At 31.4% G+C, this 17,718-nt stretch overlaps 1 protein-coding gene across 8 annotated transcripts in view; it reads left to right on the top strand.

The window, feature by feature from the left end:
- Window positions 1-17,718, top strand: part of LOC124357253 (E3 ubiquitin-protein ligase HECTD1) — a 138,619-nt gene that overhangs the window by 91,052 nt on the left and 29,849 nt on the right. For all 8 annotated transcript variants that reach the window (XM_046808817.1, XM_046808819.1, XM_046808821.1 and 5 more), the window contains 6 exons: window positions 693-932; window positions 4,821-4,952; window positions 6,791-7,068; window positions 8,485-8,737; window positions 9,251-9,485; window positions 12,412-12,588. In XM_046808817.1, coding sequence (XP_046664773.1) covers window positions 693-932; window positions 4,821-4,952; window positions 6,791-7,068; window positions 8,485-8,737; window positions 9,251-9,485; window positions 12,412-12,588 — 1,315 coding nt within the window. The remainder of the gene's footprint in view (window positions 1-692; window positions 933-4,820; window positions 4,953-6,790; window positions 7,069-8,484; window positions 8,738-9,250; window positions 9,486-12,411; window positions 12,589-17,718) is intronic.

Below are 17,718 nucleotides of genomic sequence, written 5' to 3'. Positions count from 1 at the left end.
CATCTCTGTTCAGACATTTACTTTTCATTCAGTGATTGTGGGGCCTCCAAACATTCCCATTTCATTGCAAAACTTATCTCTGGTTCTAAATGCACAGCATAAATTTGCTACCTTTCAATTCTTTTGTTATGCTTTGGGTGTAAATCATACTCAAAATACATAATTTGTATTTTAATAAAATGATTAGTGTTAACATAAAGAATCTTATTTTAATTTTATGAATCTATATTTTTATGATAAAAAAGCCTGGTTTTAACATATAAGTTTTGATAAGATAGGAAGAGCAGGCCTACCTTTATCGGATCGGGAGGTTGTTTCTTCTGTTCTTCTGAAGAAAAAGGCAATCTTGCTCTTTTTTTATCAAGTGTGTTTTGTAGAATTAAACAAATGTTAATTTATCTAAAAATGAAAACTATATGTCAACAGGGGCAAAATGATTTTTATTTTTTAAAAGAAGTTTGATCCTCTCTTTCAGTTATTTTGTACTCAACATTTCCTTATGATTTTTTGAACTGTGTTTGAATATTTAATTTTTGGACCTGTTAATATGATGAAATTTCTGAATCTGGTCTTTTAACATTTGTTATTATAACCTTTACAACTATCTCTTAAAATCATAAAAATATGCTATTTGTTTACTATGACATATTGTTATTGTCACTGTGAACTTTAATGTGATTGTGCTTGTGCAGTACATGAGTAATCGAGAGAACGGGTCAGGTTGGAGGGAGATACTACAGTGTGCGCTCCACGAACTGACAGGATTACTGCAGGAGGAGGGGGTAGTGTCATCGTATGAGATACATAGTTCGGGGCTGGTCCAGGCCCTGCTGTCCGTGGTGGCTACTAGTCCATGGGATCAGGCGTCCACACCGACCAAGACCAACAAGCTTCAGAAACAGCGAGTCTCTGTCTTTAGGAATTGTTTCAAGGTGAATGAAGTTTACCACTATCGGTGTGCAGTGTTTTGGCTGATGATTGGTCTGTTGTAATATTTAGGAACAAGGAATAATAGGTCTAGTGACTTAATTTGCTTTTTCCGTTCAGATTTGTAATTGATTATGTTAACCTTCTCCAGGTCGAATTATTATGGCATTCTTCTGATGCTACTGGGGTGAATTGATTTACTTGTTTTGCTGTGGGAAAACTTGTTCTCCTGCGTGTTTATTATTTTAACAACTTTATTCAAACAAAACTGTTAAATTCAATATATTATTCTAAAAACTATTAAATTCTCTAGAATACGGCGGTAATTGAAAAATTATTAAGCTTATTTACTACTATGCATATATACCAACTTTGACATGCTAATTCTAATAGTAAAGACAGATTAGCAAAATTATGAAACAACTTAATAATATGAATCAGAATCAGAAATAATTTATTTCGTTAATAACATAAAGTTACATGAAATAAGTCATAGATAAAATAGTAGATACATATAATAATAATAATAATTAAATAAAATCAACAATTAAATAGTCAACATAGGTTATTTCACATGTTTGTGCAATCTGACAGGAATTCTTGAACAGAATACGGACATTTTTCAAGCAAAATAGTTTTAACGTTTTTTAGAAAACTTTGTGAGCTGGTTATGTTTTTCAGGTGCCGAGGCAGGGCGTTATAGAGCCGTAGAGCTGAATAGTGCATGCCCCTTTCAAAAATTGTCAATCTATGGATCGGGTAGACCATATTACCCCTGTGGCGGGTATTGTACTGATGATTAAAAGTGTTCTCTGCAAAAAGATGTGGGTTATTTTTGAAGAAAGTCAAAACTTCTATTATATAGATACTTGGAAGAGTGAGGAGATTCAGTTGCTGAAAAAAAGGCGTACAGTGAGCACGATTACCCGCTGCAGCCATAATGCGAACAATTCTTTTTTGGAATCTAAATACCCTTAAAATTTCACTAGAAGATCTCCAGAATCCAATAGCGTATTTCAGTCTACTGTATACATAAGCATTATAGTAAATTTGAACGATAGTTTCTTTACCAACTGCAGGCATTAAAACTTGAAAAGCAAAGGTAATTGAAGACAGTTTTGAGCATAGTGTATCTATATGTTTAGACCAGTTGAGCTTGTAATCAATGACAACACCAAGAAGAGAGGCAGACTCTGATGGGTTGATACCATTTACGCTGAAACCCACTATATCACGAAAAGTTGGTGAGAAAACCATGATTTTAGTTTTTTCTTCATTCAATAGGAGACCATTTGACTCAAACCACTTATTCAAGCTGACATACGACTGATTCATAATAATTTCGAGGCTGTGAATATCACGACAAGAAGATAGAGCAGTTGTGTCATCCGCATAGCAAACAATGTCTGATTTCATATTGGAAGGAAGGTCGTTTATATATATAGAAAATAAAAAAAGGACCAAGTACGGAGCCTTGAGGTACTCCTGAGCTGGTCCTCAACCAACCTCTTTGAAGTTGTCCTTTATTTGTTACAGAAACTGTCTGCTTTCTCTCAGAGAGATATGAGGAAAGGAGTGAGAGAGCTGCACCGTTCAAGCCATATCTTTCAAGTTTACCCAAAAGAACAGAATGGTTGACACAGTCGAAAGCCTTGGACAAATCACAGTATATCGCACCGACACACTGCGACCCATCCAAGGCTCCCAACACGGCACCAATGACATCATTGACAGCGCTAGAAGTAGAAAACCCTTTTCTGAAACCAAACTGAGATGCAGTCAAGAGAGTATTAGAGTCAAAGTAACATTGAAGTCTTGCCAAAATGATCATCTCAAACACCTTAGCAAAAGAAGAGAGCAGACTGATTGGCCTGTAATTGGAAATCTCAGTTTTTTGGCCTTTTTTATGGATTGGGCGTATGACAGACAGCTTTAGATTTTCTGGAAAAATTCCCTCAGAAAAAGATCGGTTAATTATGTGTACCAGAGGAAAAGCTATAAGATATGCGCACTTCTTAAGAACTTCAGATGTAACCCCATCCCACCCACTCGACTTTGAGTTTCCCAGCTTTGAAATCGAGCTTAGAACCTCAGCCATAGTGGTTGGTTCAAACAAAAAAAGAGAAGGTTTATCTAATTGTTGAAGAGCTGGGACATTTGCAACATACTCGAGAGCCGAATCAAAAGAAGCCAGCTGTGATAGTTGATTACCAACTGAAACAAAATATTCGTTAAAACTTTCTTTCTACATCAGTTAGGGTTCTGATAGCTACATCACCATCAGTGAGGATAATAGGGTTGTTTGAAGATTTTGAATTACCAAGCTCATCATTCACAACTTTCCAAGTTGCCCTACTCAGATTACTGCTTTTTTAAATGTAATCAATGTTGAAATTCTTTTTCACCTGAAGTATTACCCTACGAAGAATAGATTTATACCTTCTAAAATAAGACATGAAATCTGTGGAAAAATTGCTCTTACTTACAACATAAAGCTCCCGTTTTCGCGCACAAGAGGTTCTTTCCATTTGGATTTTGGTTATCCAAGGCTTTTTCCCAGGACCTTTAAGTTTTTTTGAGCGTTCAGGACAAGCATGGTTAAACAAACGAAGGAAGGTATTTAAAAATGACTTAAATGTTATATGATGTCAGTATAACAGTATTTGTAGAATAGTTCTGGTAATTCTGTTAGATATGAGCACAAATCTGAAGGAATTTGGATGAACAACAACAAAAAAACTAAATCACTGTCAATTTAGGGATTGATCAAACATTTCATATATTGCTCTTAGATAGCATCTCTAGACATAAAACATTCAGTGAACAAGAACAACAGCGCTGTCAATAGATATTTCCACTAGCAGTTGCAAAAGAAGCTGCATGATAGCAGCACAAAGCAGAGAGCAATGAAACAGTTGCCATGTGCTAATGAGTGACTAATGTTTCGCATACAATCAAAATTATATTAAATCTTATGTAGTAAATGCATGTCCTATAAACTTATGAGAAACTTTATTTGTAATTGAGTTGATTGCAGTAGAATAAATTACTGAGTTTTTCACAACTGAGACTTATAAAGAAGAGAAGTGCACAAAAGTTAGTTTAGAAGTTGACTTCAATGGAATCACTATGAGTAATAATACAACAATAAATCTGTTAACATTATGTAAAATAAAAAATATGGGCATAAAACAGATGTTTATTATTATTATGCACTTTTGCATTCATTGTTAACATCACAGATGTTGTGAAACTTATTTTTAATCATTAACATATCATTTATCACATTATCCGTATATTAAAATATGTTTATAATTAAAATTAAAAAAATTAAAAATTAAATTATACATTGAAAAAAAAATTAATTAATAGTTATTAACAATAAGGAAATAAAAAGAGATAAGAAATACTGAACAGTAGCACTTATTGCCTAAGAAAAGTAAGTTTATTTTTTAAGTTCCATTAAAATTTTAATAAATGGATAACAATGGCTGAGAAAAGTACCCAAATCAATAATTATTTTTGATATAAAAATATAAAATTAGAAAATGTATAACATCACACTGCAGTGACCAACACTTATCTGATGATGAAACATTACATTCTAAAGGTATGATAAATTTGTCTATTATGAAAAGCAATGTCAATGCTGCAGCATCACATTCAGTGCCAATTTGTTAGAAGTTGGCCTTGGTGTGGTAATGTCTCTAAACAACCTTTATGGTGGAGCAGTAGTTTCCTTGGGTTGTTTCTTGTTATGCATATTACTGTAATGGCAAGATATTTCCTCTAGCTGCGTAGAAGACTGTATCTAATAGTACACGCCTTGGAGATTGGAAATCCTTTTTCTTTTCGACTTTTCTATATTTTCTTCATTTGGTTCTTTTTTTCAGGAGAAGGCAGGTGAAAATGAAAATGTAAACACGGCCATGATTCTAGTCCACAAGCTAGTCTCGGTACTGGAGTCCATAGAGAAGATGCCAGTTTACCTGTATGACTCACCAGGTTCCTGTTATGGTTTGCAGGTAAGCAGTTTGTTATGAAACAAAGCCTAAATGTAATCTTTCTACAATTTACTTACTTTAAAGTAAAATATTAAAATAACTAAAATTATGTTAATAATGTTTTTGTAAAAATAATTTGTGAAAATTAATACACAAACTCACTGCAAACAATAAATCTGAACAACTTCTTAAAAACAATAAGTTATGTTTTGTCTACTAACACGGAGTATTAATGTATATTTATGTATGCAATATTTATTAAAATGTAAACAATGATAAAAATTTATTAAAATATAAACATATTTTATACAAAGAAATATTTATACAATTACAAAAACTAGCTGCTGACATCTGCATATACACGCACAGACACGTGTCATTGCCCAAACATAAACATAGAAAGTAGAAACAGTAAACAAAATATACTTACAAAAGTACAATAATTTGTTAATAAGGTTATTTATATATGGTTTTTAATAAAAAAAATACAATAAAAATATATTTTAGCGAATGGTAATTTGCGTACACAAAATATTATTTTCAATAGTATGATAATTTGTGAATTAGGCTATGGGTTCTCACACACGAAGTATAAAGAAATTACATCGGTAATTTTCATAATACCGATCAGGTGTTGTAAATGAATAAATGCAGCAGACTTACCCTGCTGTGTGAAGATAAATACATAAAATACTAGCTGCAAGCAAAATATTATTTACTAAAGTACAGGGTGTATCAAAAAGAATCATCCGATTTGGCATGTCTATATTTTGAACAGTAGTAAATATATACAATTACTAATTTTTTTGGCTGAAAGGGAAACTCAAAAAGTGTTTTTCATACCTTTTTAAAGGTGTTCAATATGTCCACCTTTAGATACACGGCATATGTCTATGTGGTATTCAAATTCATCCCACACTGCAGCAAGCATGTCTTGAGTTACTGATTCCACTGCTGTTGTAATGCGATTCCTCAGCTCATTCTTTTTGATACACCTTGTATGATAACTATTTAATAAAGTTTTGTATTTATAGTTTTGAAAATTCAACATATGGCAAAACGTGTTTTAGTGATCTGTAATTTGTGTATTGTCGATCAGCTTTTATTTAGTGATGTGGTGGATCTTCGCAGATTCAAATGTTGAATCTTGTTGATCGGTTCTTGAATCCAAATCTTTGTTGAAGATTTGAGGGATTCAAGATTCAGGATTCAGCTTTGACCCATCACTAATTATTTGTTTTGTTTGAAAACCCACTAATTGTTACTTCTTTTTTCCATTATTTCCTCTAGGATGAACTTTGTATGTCTTGTTATTGCATACTATTGCTTATGCCACTTAAGTGTTGTTTGTGATATATTTGTTCATGTCTCTTCCAAGTTCGAAATATATTTACACAACAATAGTTAATTTTTTGAGTGCCACCTATTACTACTTAATTTACCCCCAAGAATTTAGGGTTTATATCTATACTGTTAATAGCTATGTTATAATATGTATTTATGCCATATTGGATGTGGAGCATTAAATTGTCTACATTCCAGATGGAGAATAGAAAACAGAGAGTTTATTTAACCCTACCACCTTGGAATGACTCCCCACTTATACCATCTTTTACAGACTATGTGTATTTACCCTCCTGTTCATTATTGCAAATAATACACATTTAATAATACATGCTTTATTTAGTATTTTTTTCTTCTTAAAATTTTTAAACTCATGGAATTTTAAATTATTTTACTATGGCAATTGAACACAACTTTCACATTTGAAGTTCTTTACAAAATCTTAAAGATTTCTACTACAAAAAGCCTTATTACAGAACAATCAATATCTATCTTATAACTGCACTATTTTCCAGATACTGACCCGTCGACTAAGGTTCCGGCTGGAGAAGGCCTCCAGTGAGTCGTCACTGATTGATCGCACAGGGCGCTCACTCAAAATGGAACCACTGGCCACGGTGACCCAGCTTGAGCGCTATCTTCTCAAGATGGTAGCCAAGCAGTGGTATGACTACGAGCGCTCTACATTCACTTTTGTGCGAAGGCTCAAAGAGCCAGGCACCAGGCTTACGTTTCGTCACCAGCATGACTTCGACGACAATGGTCTTATCTACTGGATTGGAACCAATGGAAAGTGAGTCATGATATGTTTTATATCTTCAGTTGGTATTCGCTAACCTCTTCCTGGTCAAGTGCCTTGATTTGCCTGAGAGCCTTGTGGCAAGTCCAAATATCTTGAGAGTTCTTGTTTTGATTTACCAATTCCTCTTATTTGTTCTGCAATAATACAGTAGCATTAACATTCTTATGAATTTAACTATTAGCAGTAGTGTTGTTTGCTAAATATTTTTCTGCATTATGTTTCTACCTGGGATTAACACTTTTGATTCACTTTGTGCCTAAAAAAGTTAATTTACCTTAAAAATGAATCAATTGTGTTAATCCCATTGTACATAGGTTCACCATAGACGAATATATTTTGACCATAGTTCTACCTGACTTTTAATTATCTCTGTTATCATTGGATCTATTTCCAATTTGCAGTATTTAATGTCTTGAGGATTAGAAATTAACAAGTTCATGACGACGGCTTTTTTCCTGACATTTTTTATTTGCTGTCAAATTTTTCAATAATTATGGCAAAAAACCGTAATTTATTTTTTTGCTTTTAAATGTATAACAAGAAAAAGACTTCACAATTTTACACTAAAACACTATTTCAATACTTTTTTTTCTTCGTGTACCCAAGGAATGCCTAAAAAAGTTAATTCTCCTTAAAAATGAATCAATTGTGTTCAACGGAGTACACAATAGTCTGAGGTATTTATTTAAGTGCGGGATCAAATTTAACAAACCACCAAGACATACAAACAATAATATTGCAATAAAGAAATGCATAGCAAAGTGCACCCTATTGGGCGCACAGAGTGCTTTACGACAGGCCCGGTGTATACCCGGTTGGATACATGACAGCAGTTGTAAGAGATCGCGTGTACCTGATGGAGTACACATCGTTGTGAATGTATTAAGGATAGCCTACTATCAGTTTGTTACATTCACACTGTAAAAGCGGTTTAAAAAAATAAAAATACAAAATTATGTAATATTTGATATACTTGTAACCCTGTTAATTTTTATGTCATCTCATCATAGAGAATTAATAAGCTTTTAAATCATGTAACATATAACAGTAGTTTTACAACAAAATTAGTTTCGTTTCAATTTTTCCATTTGTATATAGTAATTCATGATTTATACAATTATAATATGTTTGTGTTAGGTAACAAATTCCTTAATAGCTTTGCATAATTTTGTTGTGGGAAATTGCAAGAAACTAATAGCTATGCTTTATGTCTTGATATGACGTTTGACAAGACTAATATTTGTAATAAAATGGATTACAACCCCAGTACTTACAGTATATGAATTAAATGACAATAGTGTTAAAAACAGTACTTTATGTAACCTTACTTACAGATATAATGAGACAACACTCATTTTAATTAACTATGAGAATATCTTTAATAATACAATGATTGTTAATGTATAGGACATGCCCTGAGTGGGTAAACCCTGGCCAGTACGGGCTTGTGGCTGTGAGTTCTTCGGATGGTCGCAACTTGCCCTACGGACGTCTGGAAGACATACTTAGTCGAGATTCCTCAGCACTCAACTGCCACACAAACGATGACAAGCGTGCGTGGTTCAGTGTGGACCTGGGCCTGTGGTTACTACCTTCTTCTTACACGTTAAGACATGCACGTGGCTATGGCCGCTCAGCCTTGCGCAACTGGCTTTTCCAGGTACATTATCACATGTCATAGTACATGTTCATTTTTTATAATTTTGTTCTGTTTGAATAAGTTGACATCAGGAAACAGTACACAAGATGTATATCCTTAATGAATTTTATAGGTTTTAGAAATTATTTGTTTAATCACTTAAAAGTAACATCTTATTTTCCATGAGCAGCATAAAAGAATCCAAGACAAACAAATCATCACCGTATTATCGTTTTTGAGTGATAATATCAGTCAGTGAATAGTATTTGGTAAATAGGGATATAGATTATTGTCATTAAAAATTTCATACTATTGGTTTCAACATTCAAGTTTAGTAAACATATTACATTTTGAGTGTAACAAATGATTTCTAACATTTGCACTTTGTTATTGGATGTATTCTGTATCACGATTATTGATTTATTGAAACATTTTATTACATGATATTTTGGTTTTGTTTCCATTGAGTTTGTCCTATTAGGTTTCCTTAAAAGCATGAAATGTCTTAAGTCTAATTGAAAGAACTTTGACTAGGTTTCTAAAGATGGCACAAACTGGACAACACTCTACACACATGTAGACGACTGTTCACTCAACGAACCAGGCAGCACAGCGTCATGGCCCTTGGAGCCTGTAACTGATGAGACCCAGGGGTACCGACACCTACGCATCCAGCAGACTGGCAAGAATGCCTCCGGGCAGACACATTACTTGTCACTATCAGGGCTGGAGGTCTATGGCACTGTCACCGGTGTCTGTGAGGATCTCGGTGAGTTATAATCTCACTTTTTGTGTAAGAAAATTGAGCCAGAAATGTAGTGCTAGTGCTTGAAAATGCAACTTCAGTATTCGCTTATCTCTTTGTAAGATAAATACCTAGAACATTTTAGGATGACAACCCTCAAGGAGCCAGCAAATGTAAGCTTAGATATGTTTAATTAAAAGTGTGAAAGAGATAAAAGTTGTGATATTAAATACATTAAATTATTTAGAGTATAGAGTTTGTAGAAAATTTTGAACACACTGTATACTCATTAATGTGTAACATACTACTTCTGTTAATACAGAACTACTAACACTACTATTACTTTTGTTTATACTGCTATTAATATACAGGGTGTTTCAATAATATGCTAACAGAAAATTGGTTTAAAGATATCGTTTGAAAAAACAGAAGTTTTATTAACGCAGCCTCCACTTGCAAATAAAATAAGGTTGGACAACCACAATATAAAAATTGTGCAGAAATTTAAATACTTAGGAGAAGTAATCACTTATAACCTGAATGAAAAACCATCTTGGCAAAGTAAAATAGACAAACTAACTAAGATTAAACATGCTACTAAGAATACGTACGTATAATAAAAAATGTCTTTCAATAAATACAAAATTAAGACACTACAAAACAGTTGCTCTGCCACAAATTACATACGCAAGTGAAACAATATTTAAAACAACAAATACTATTGCAATAGATAAGGTTCTTAAGATGGAGAGAAGAATAGTCAGAACTTGCTTAAACAAAAACTATCAAGTAGACGGAGTTTGGAGACTAGCTTCCAATGAAACAGTCTACAAAAATATAGAACCCATTACAAGTATAATTAAAAAGAAACGAATATCATTCCTGGGGCATTTGTTAAGAACACCTGAAAATAGAATTAGCAGGAAAATAGTAGAAAAACTGTGGTATAGTAAAAGTGACATTAAATGGATCACAGAATTAAAAGAAGATATGAGAGAGTTACAAATTACAGTAGAGGATTTAAAACACAAGACAAACACATTGAAGATATTGAATGACAAATACTCTACACTACAGCTGAAAAGAAACAAACAACGAATAGGAAGAGTGGTTCCGGAGGAGGAAAGGAAATTGCGCTCGGAAAGGATGAAGAAATATTGGGTGGATAAAAGAAGAAAGACTAGAAAATATAAAGTAACTAAAGTGGTCCATGTAGGCCATAAAATTATAAATAAATAAATAAATAAATATGCTAACAGTTAAATAGTGGAATAATTTTAATGAACTAAAACAAATTTATGAATGAGTATCATTTACATATTCTTTTCTACAATTTAAGTTTTAAAATAATAATACAACAATTTGTATAGTGTTATAAAACTGAAAAAGGAAATGATTTTGATTTAAAAGTTATTTGCTACATAATAGTGATGTGATGCACCTCTGTTATATTAAATGTATCTTTATCATTCAAAATCAGTAGGCTAAATAAAATTAAACTCAATGATTCCTTCTAGAGTTTAAAAGTTTGGAACAAAGTGACGTCAGGGTAAATTATATTCACCTCATAATACAGCCTACTTCATTATATAAATATACCAGTATATATTATATTAGATAGTATACTTTAATTAATTAACCAACATTTAGTATGGTAACATTACCTTAACCCTTCCTACGCGGCTAACGCCTATAGGCGCGGAACTCCCGATGCTTTAAACGCGGATAACGTCTACAAACGCAAAAGCTTTACTTTTGAAATGGCGAAGAATAAATTGTTAAAACTTATGTAAGAGAGCAGGTCGATATTGGTTACTAGCCAATACATTTGGTGCCGCGCGGCCTGCCGTAATCGGGATTCTTGAGAAAGATAAAATAACAGCGACAACAATACCGATCGCAATACCTGGAAATGCTTGTTGATTGATGAAATTACTCAACTACATCGTTTTATAACGTTCTAAGTTCATTGAAAAAGTTTAAGCGTTTGGGGCATATAACAGAATCTGACTGCGAAAATACATTAAAATACATTAATTCATTCTTATGATAAAAACACTCACTCAGTTATTTCATCTGAAGGATTTAGTATAATAGGCCTAATGAAATAAGCCCCAAGTAATTAATTTAAGTATGTTATTAATAAATAAATAACAGTTGTATAATCTACCTTTATTTAATTTCTTAAAACTAGTAAAATATATTTTACATGAACAAGAGTAAGCGTGCATGTTGGGGCAGGTTTTCAGCATTTTGCAGCAATATATAAAAAAATTCAAAACTCAGTTATATATAAATGTATTTTTATGAAACTTGGTACATGTATTCCAACTAACATGGGGAACATAAAATTGGCACATAAACAAAAATAAATAAATACTTTTTGTATCTTAAGCAAAAAAATGTGTTTTTAATAAATGTGTAAATGTGTATATTAATATTGTTTTTTAATTTTTGGTCAATATATATATATATATATATATACCAATTTGTAGCCTGTATCTTGCCCTAAATAATAAAGCGAAAAGTGTCCCATTTTGTTAATCTTTAAGGAAGGCGTTAATTTTTTAGTAAAATACTACAGTAACATAAAAATAGAGCTTGGCACTGAAGGGAATGGCCTGTCACAAACGATTGGCACTTGGCACTGGCTGCATGACCTCCACCACTTCGTGTGGCACTCAAAGGGTTAATGAGAGTCAACAAAAAATTCAGCTGTTAATGCGACAAAATGTTTCTTGAATAAAAGTTATGAAGAATCTCAGGCATCTAAATAAATAATGAACTTTTTATTTAGATGAAATATTCCCCCACTACATCTTATCTAAACAAGCTTTAATTTTACTGTAACATAACATGAACAATGTAAACATTCCTCTTTTATAATAATGGTACATATGTAAAGTTATGTAGTGTCTGTCTGTGTTGAAATGTAGTACCATGGTTGTAGGAAAAGCAGCAAAAGAGGCAGAGGCGAACCTGAGGCGGCAGCGGAGACAAATACGCACACATGTGTTAAAGCACCTAGTCGTAGGCACAAGAGTGGTGCGTGGGCTTGATTGGAAGTGGCGAGATCAGGATGGTACACCACAGGGAGAGGGCACAGTCACTGGTGAACTGCACAATGGTGAGTCTTGAAACCATAGCATATTAGAGATAGCAATATGTTAAAGAAGATATAAAAAGTTTCAAGAATTTGAGCATAGCCAGCAACACCAATATCATTAATAGAAGGTATATTTTGGATTAAATAACAAAGGCATGAATAGGATGTCTCATGGAATTTTGAACATAAAATTGTCAGGATTATTTCTAGTGGATAGGACAATCAGTAGATTTACTTTGAAAACTTTTGTAGGGTCCACTGATCTAAAAGCAACATAAAAACACATAGGAAACTCGTATTTAGAAATTTTTGATTATAATACAATCTTACCAACCAGTACTGAAGAGAGTTTGGGAATTGGGGAAGTTTTCAAGATAAGCTTGCTGATTTTCCTATCCACTACAAATAAAACATAGAGTGATCATATCACTTGGTCCTCGTTCATTAGGAAGGTGTACAATTTTTTTAGTAATTAACTGTCATATACTTTTCAGTAGTTATTCTGCTAGTATTTATTTTATTTATCTAATTGTTACATTACCTGGGATCGTTACAAATGCAGTACAAGTACAAGAGTTAGGTGTACAATTTAATCCTTCCTTCAAAGAAGGGAGACAGAGTGGAGGTTTAAAGTGTGAGAGAGGATGATGGAGGTGAAGAGAGATGGAGGGGAATGAGAGCTGATATGCTGTTTTCAGCAACCGCTTGTGTATGTAGCAATGTAGAAAATATGATTATGTTCAAAGAGTGTGGTTGAACTAAATTTAATTAGAAACTAGAAACGTGTTTATTCCGAGCATGATTCTAAATAATTTTTGAAAACTGTCAATAGACCAAACAACAGGTTGAAGTAATTCTAGGTGGTTTTGGAATTCCTCTAAATGAATATCCAGATAATAATAAGACATTCAGCTGGAAAATGAAGTGCATCATTATTGAAACAGCAAAAAATGGTTTTGTTAAAGTTAGTATATTCCAAGGATGTATATGTTTTAAATATAGTTTTAATTTTTGCACTTTTAGTAAACAAAAGTCATGACATAAGAAATCATTTTATTTATATAAAAAATTTTAACATTAAAAGTTAAACAAATGTAAAAGGGGATATAATAGTAGAGAAAATAAATAAAAGGCTGGATGCTCTACCTATTCCTGGTAATGTTCAGATTGTCTCACCCCCATCGCTCTTCCATCTTCAATGCAATGGTCATCTTTATGTTCCCCATAGAATAACCATGTAGGCACCTTGGAGAAGCTAGTGGTGACTTTCTTTAGTAGCTGACGTATCAAATTCATTGAACTGATGTAGAAATAAAAACTTTTGTGGTATGAAATAAAAGATTAACATGTCAAGTGATCGAGCTTAATGAAAAGATGATCTTATTCATGTTAATATTGAACTTACGAGATATAGGCATCTTCAGTGATTGACGACCTTTGTAACATTCAAGCCATCCAGTGTAGGAGATAACACACTCACTCAGGTAATGCAGATTGTTTTGTGTTTACAGCGTCTCTCATCACTGGAGAACAACTCACTCTTATAGATCTAAGATTTTTATTATTGTTACTGTACAATAATAACACCTATTTCACCTGTTATAATATCATCATTTCTTAACCTGTTTTTCTTTATGTTAATAAAGTTAATTTTATCACTTTCAACTGTTTTACTTACTGTACTAATGGTCATCTGCCCTAAATATGTTTTTAGTTTTAATTTCATTTTATAATATAATTTGTAAAAAATTGATGTTATTGATAGAGAGGTTTAGTTTTAGTTTCTAGTATCAAATAAAAAAAATCAAAAGACTGATTTAAGGTATTTTATTATTTTTTAGTTTAATTCCTTTATAGGTGTTACATTTTTTAATACATGTTTCTTTGAAAGGTTAATTAATATTAATTTTGAGGCTTAAACTATTAGTTTGAAGTTTTTAATATCAAAGTTAATTTAAGTATACTTGTCTCTCTCAATTTAGTTTTTGTTTCTAGAATAATTTGATCTCATATAATAGTAAAATTGAGTATTGATAGAGAATTCATGACAGGGTCTGTTGATTCTAGTCTTTGTGCATCATATTATGATGTCACTCATCTCTTGAAAATGTCGCTTGATGGATTTACAGTCATCAACTCAAAATGATACACAAAATAATAGAGCTGTGGACTAAATACTTTCATTTGAAAGCATGTAATTTTTTACAAATAAAAAAATATTCTATAAATATATATTTCTCTATCAATAATCAATACAGTACTTTTTAGCATTCATATAATAAGTTTTTATGAAAATAATTAAACTTCATGTTTGAAAATTAGTCTAAAATTAAATGTTATTTAAAAATGTCTGATAGCCTACACTTTTATGCAAAAGGAAACAATAGAATAAGAAATCAAATTGGCTATGTATTTAGATATATGGGGGTCTTCAGTGCTCCCATCATGTACTGATGACCAAATCTGAAACCCCCAAGGATCTCAGGAAGTCTTTCTTGTCCGCAGTTTGTACATGTAGAATTTAGTGCTCTTTACCGAGTCTGCAAAGATAAAGCTCATGTTTTATTTAACTACTGACATGATCACAAACTTATTCAAATATTATATTTATGTAATATTTTATTTTTAAGTAAAAATTATTTCATAAATTTTTGTAGCAAATTACATTTATTATATTGCAAATATCTTTAAATAATTTGTAATATGTTGTTTAATAGTGTTCTTCAAAAGCTGAAGATTTAAAAAAGTTTTGTTGACATCCTAACAAACTTCTCCCATGTATTAAAATATTTTTCAACCTGTTTAGTTTATTATGGACAAATTGAACTCTTAATAACCGCTGTAGTAACGTTAAATGACTAATCATTGTGTAAAGTGTCTTTTTTGAGGCAGAATTAAAGAGTTTATTTTTTTGTTGCCTTGTTGTTTTAATATGTTAGTTGTCACATTAGATTGACATAGTATAAACATTTTATTTTAACCTCAACAAATGTTCCAAATTTAACGTAATATATGTTAAATTGTTCAGAGCAAAACACAGAAATATACATTGTTTACATGTATATATTCTGTAGCCTGGGTAATTTTTTACAAGAATTAAAAAAAAAACAAAACATATACATATATTGTTCTAAATTTAATTACGCTTTCAAAAATATATAATTTGTAACACTGTTTTCAAAATCATGTTTTGTTTTATATAATTTGTGCAGTTATAAAGATGTAGATTTTTCATGTTCTGGAAGTAGAGACAACAATTCAATAACAATAACTGTATTCAAAACCCTAAAACAATAGTTAATGTACAATTATTCCTAGAAATATAACAAGGAACAAAATAATAAAATATTGTGTAAAAATGTACCTGTATTTACAATAGGTGCAATATAGAGGATGTTAAGTTTCGGGGTGGATTAATAATACTTTAACCATGAAAAATAGAGTTACAAAACTTTACATTTTATTAGTACATCAAAACTTGTTAGTGCACATGAAAAACTATTTTTAACACATACTCAATGGATCACTATTTTCCCAGGGGGAACAGTCTGCAAGAAGTCAGAGGAAAAGTTTTAATGAGAGCTTAGGTTGAGTAGTACATCAAATTAAAAGTTTTTATTAGTAGAACACAATGACACAGCCCTATCTTAAGAAGGTTGATGACCCTTACCTAAATGGCGGCTCATTGAAGTTTTAAAAGTTTTAAAACATTGTTAATGTAAGCTTTTGTATTATCTGAAAAGAGCAAGTACAACAGTGATGACAAATTTTTAACACTAAATTACATGTTTTTATTAGTAAAACACAATTTATTTATATATTGATAAAACAAGTAATATTCTTGTAATAACGAAAATACGAGTACAACCAACAAAAACATTTGCTGAATGGAGGCTTATGCTGTGACCCTCACATATGTATTTCAAAATTTATGTTGGCAGTAAAATATAATATGTCTATTTTTAGTACAGCTGACAGTGTGCGCCAATTGTAGTGATCAGTCACCAGTGCCTGTAGTAATGTTACATTTTTAATAAAACCTTTATTTTTCAGCCAATGCCAATAAAATGTTGTATTTGAAAAAAAAAAACGCTAAACTGAAAACAATGTAAGAAATATAATATTGTTAGTTCCTATTGTAATATTGTTTTTTATTATTATACTAAACTCAGAAAATTCAAGTAAAGGTATGATTTTTAAACTGTTCTGCAGAAAAAATTAATAATTTTACCATAGTATGACCTATTTAGCTATGTATAATTGGGTAATAATTGTTATATGTACAAAACATAGTAATTTACCTATGATTTATTTATAAAACTTTTACATTTTCCTCATTTCACTATTATCTTTTTCAGTATGTCTATCAGGAAATTTGTTCACTTAAAACAATGCATATGTATTGTTATGAATTTGCTTCAAAATATCATCCACATACTTAATAGTTGTACATATATATTCCGTTATAGTACAAGAGTACAACTAACAATGAAGAAATAACTTGTATGAACAATCATCAAAACCACAGTAATTAATTTGTTAGTTTTTTGCTCCGAGATTACTGATAGCTGGAAATTTGGCACCAAATGTAGAGCACATTTGTATACATGTGTTATACATACAGAATGAAATAACACTCCAAGAATACTGGTCATGTCAATAACCATGAATTGAGTATGCACAGAAATAATAATCTAAACACTAAAAAACGTTACTTCAAGATACTTTGAGTGTTTTAAAATGGCCAACCAGAATGTATTTTAGAGTACCAAATCTTTTAAAATTACAAATGTTTGTTCAAACAGACTAACAATATTAGGCCATTACCTTTTGGAAAATTTTTGTTAGATATGTTATCTAGGTTACAAAAGAAATACACAAAAATATCTTTAGAAATAAAGTCCTTGTCATTTAACATGTTAATAAAGAGATTTTTTGCAAAGTTATCAAGTTGAGCAGTACTTCAAATGTATTCTTATAAAACCATTACTCAAAATATATTGCATTATTGTATTATAGTTATAGGAATTATTATTTAGTTTTTAGTATTTTCACTAAGTTTAATACAATTTTTCTGTTTTAAAGTTTGACAGTTAGATTTATTTAAGTGATTAATTTTGTAATGTTTTATTTAAGTGATTAGTTTTGTAA

The sequence above is a fragment of the Homalodisca vitripennis genome, chromosome 3 (assembly GCF_021130785.1).
Source record: "Homalodisca vitripennis isolate AUS2020 chromosome 3, UT_GWSS_2.1, whole genome shotgun sequence".
Lineage (NCBI taxonomy): Eukaryota > Metazoa > Arthropoda > Insecta > Hemiptera > Cicadellidae > Homalodisca > Homalodisca vitripennis.
Note: the sequence above shows the minus strand (reverse complement) of the source record. Positions and strands in the feature narration are given on the sequence as shown.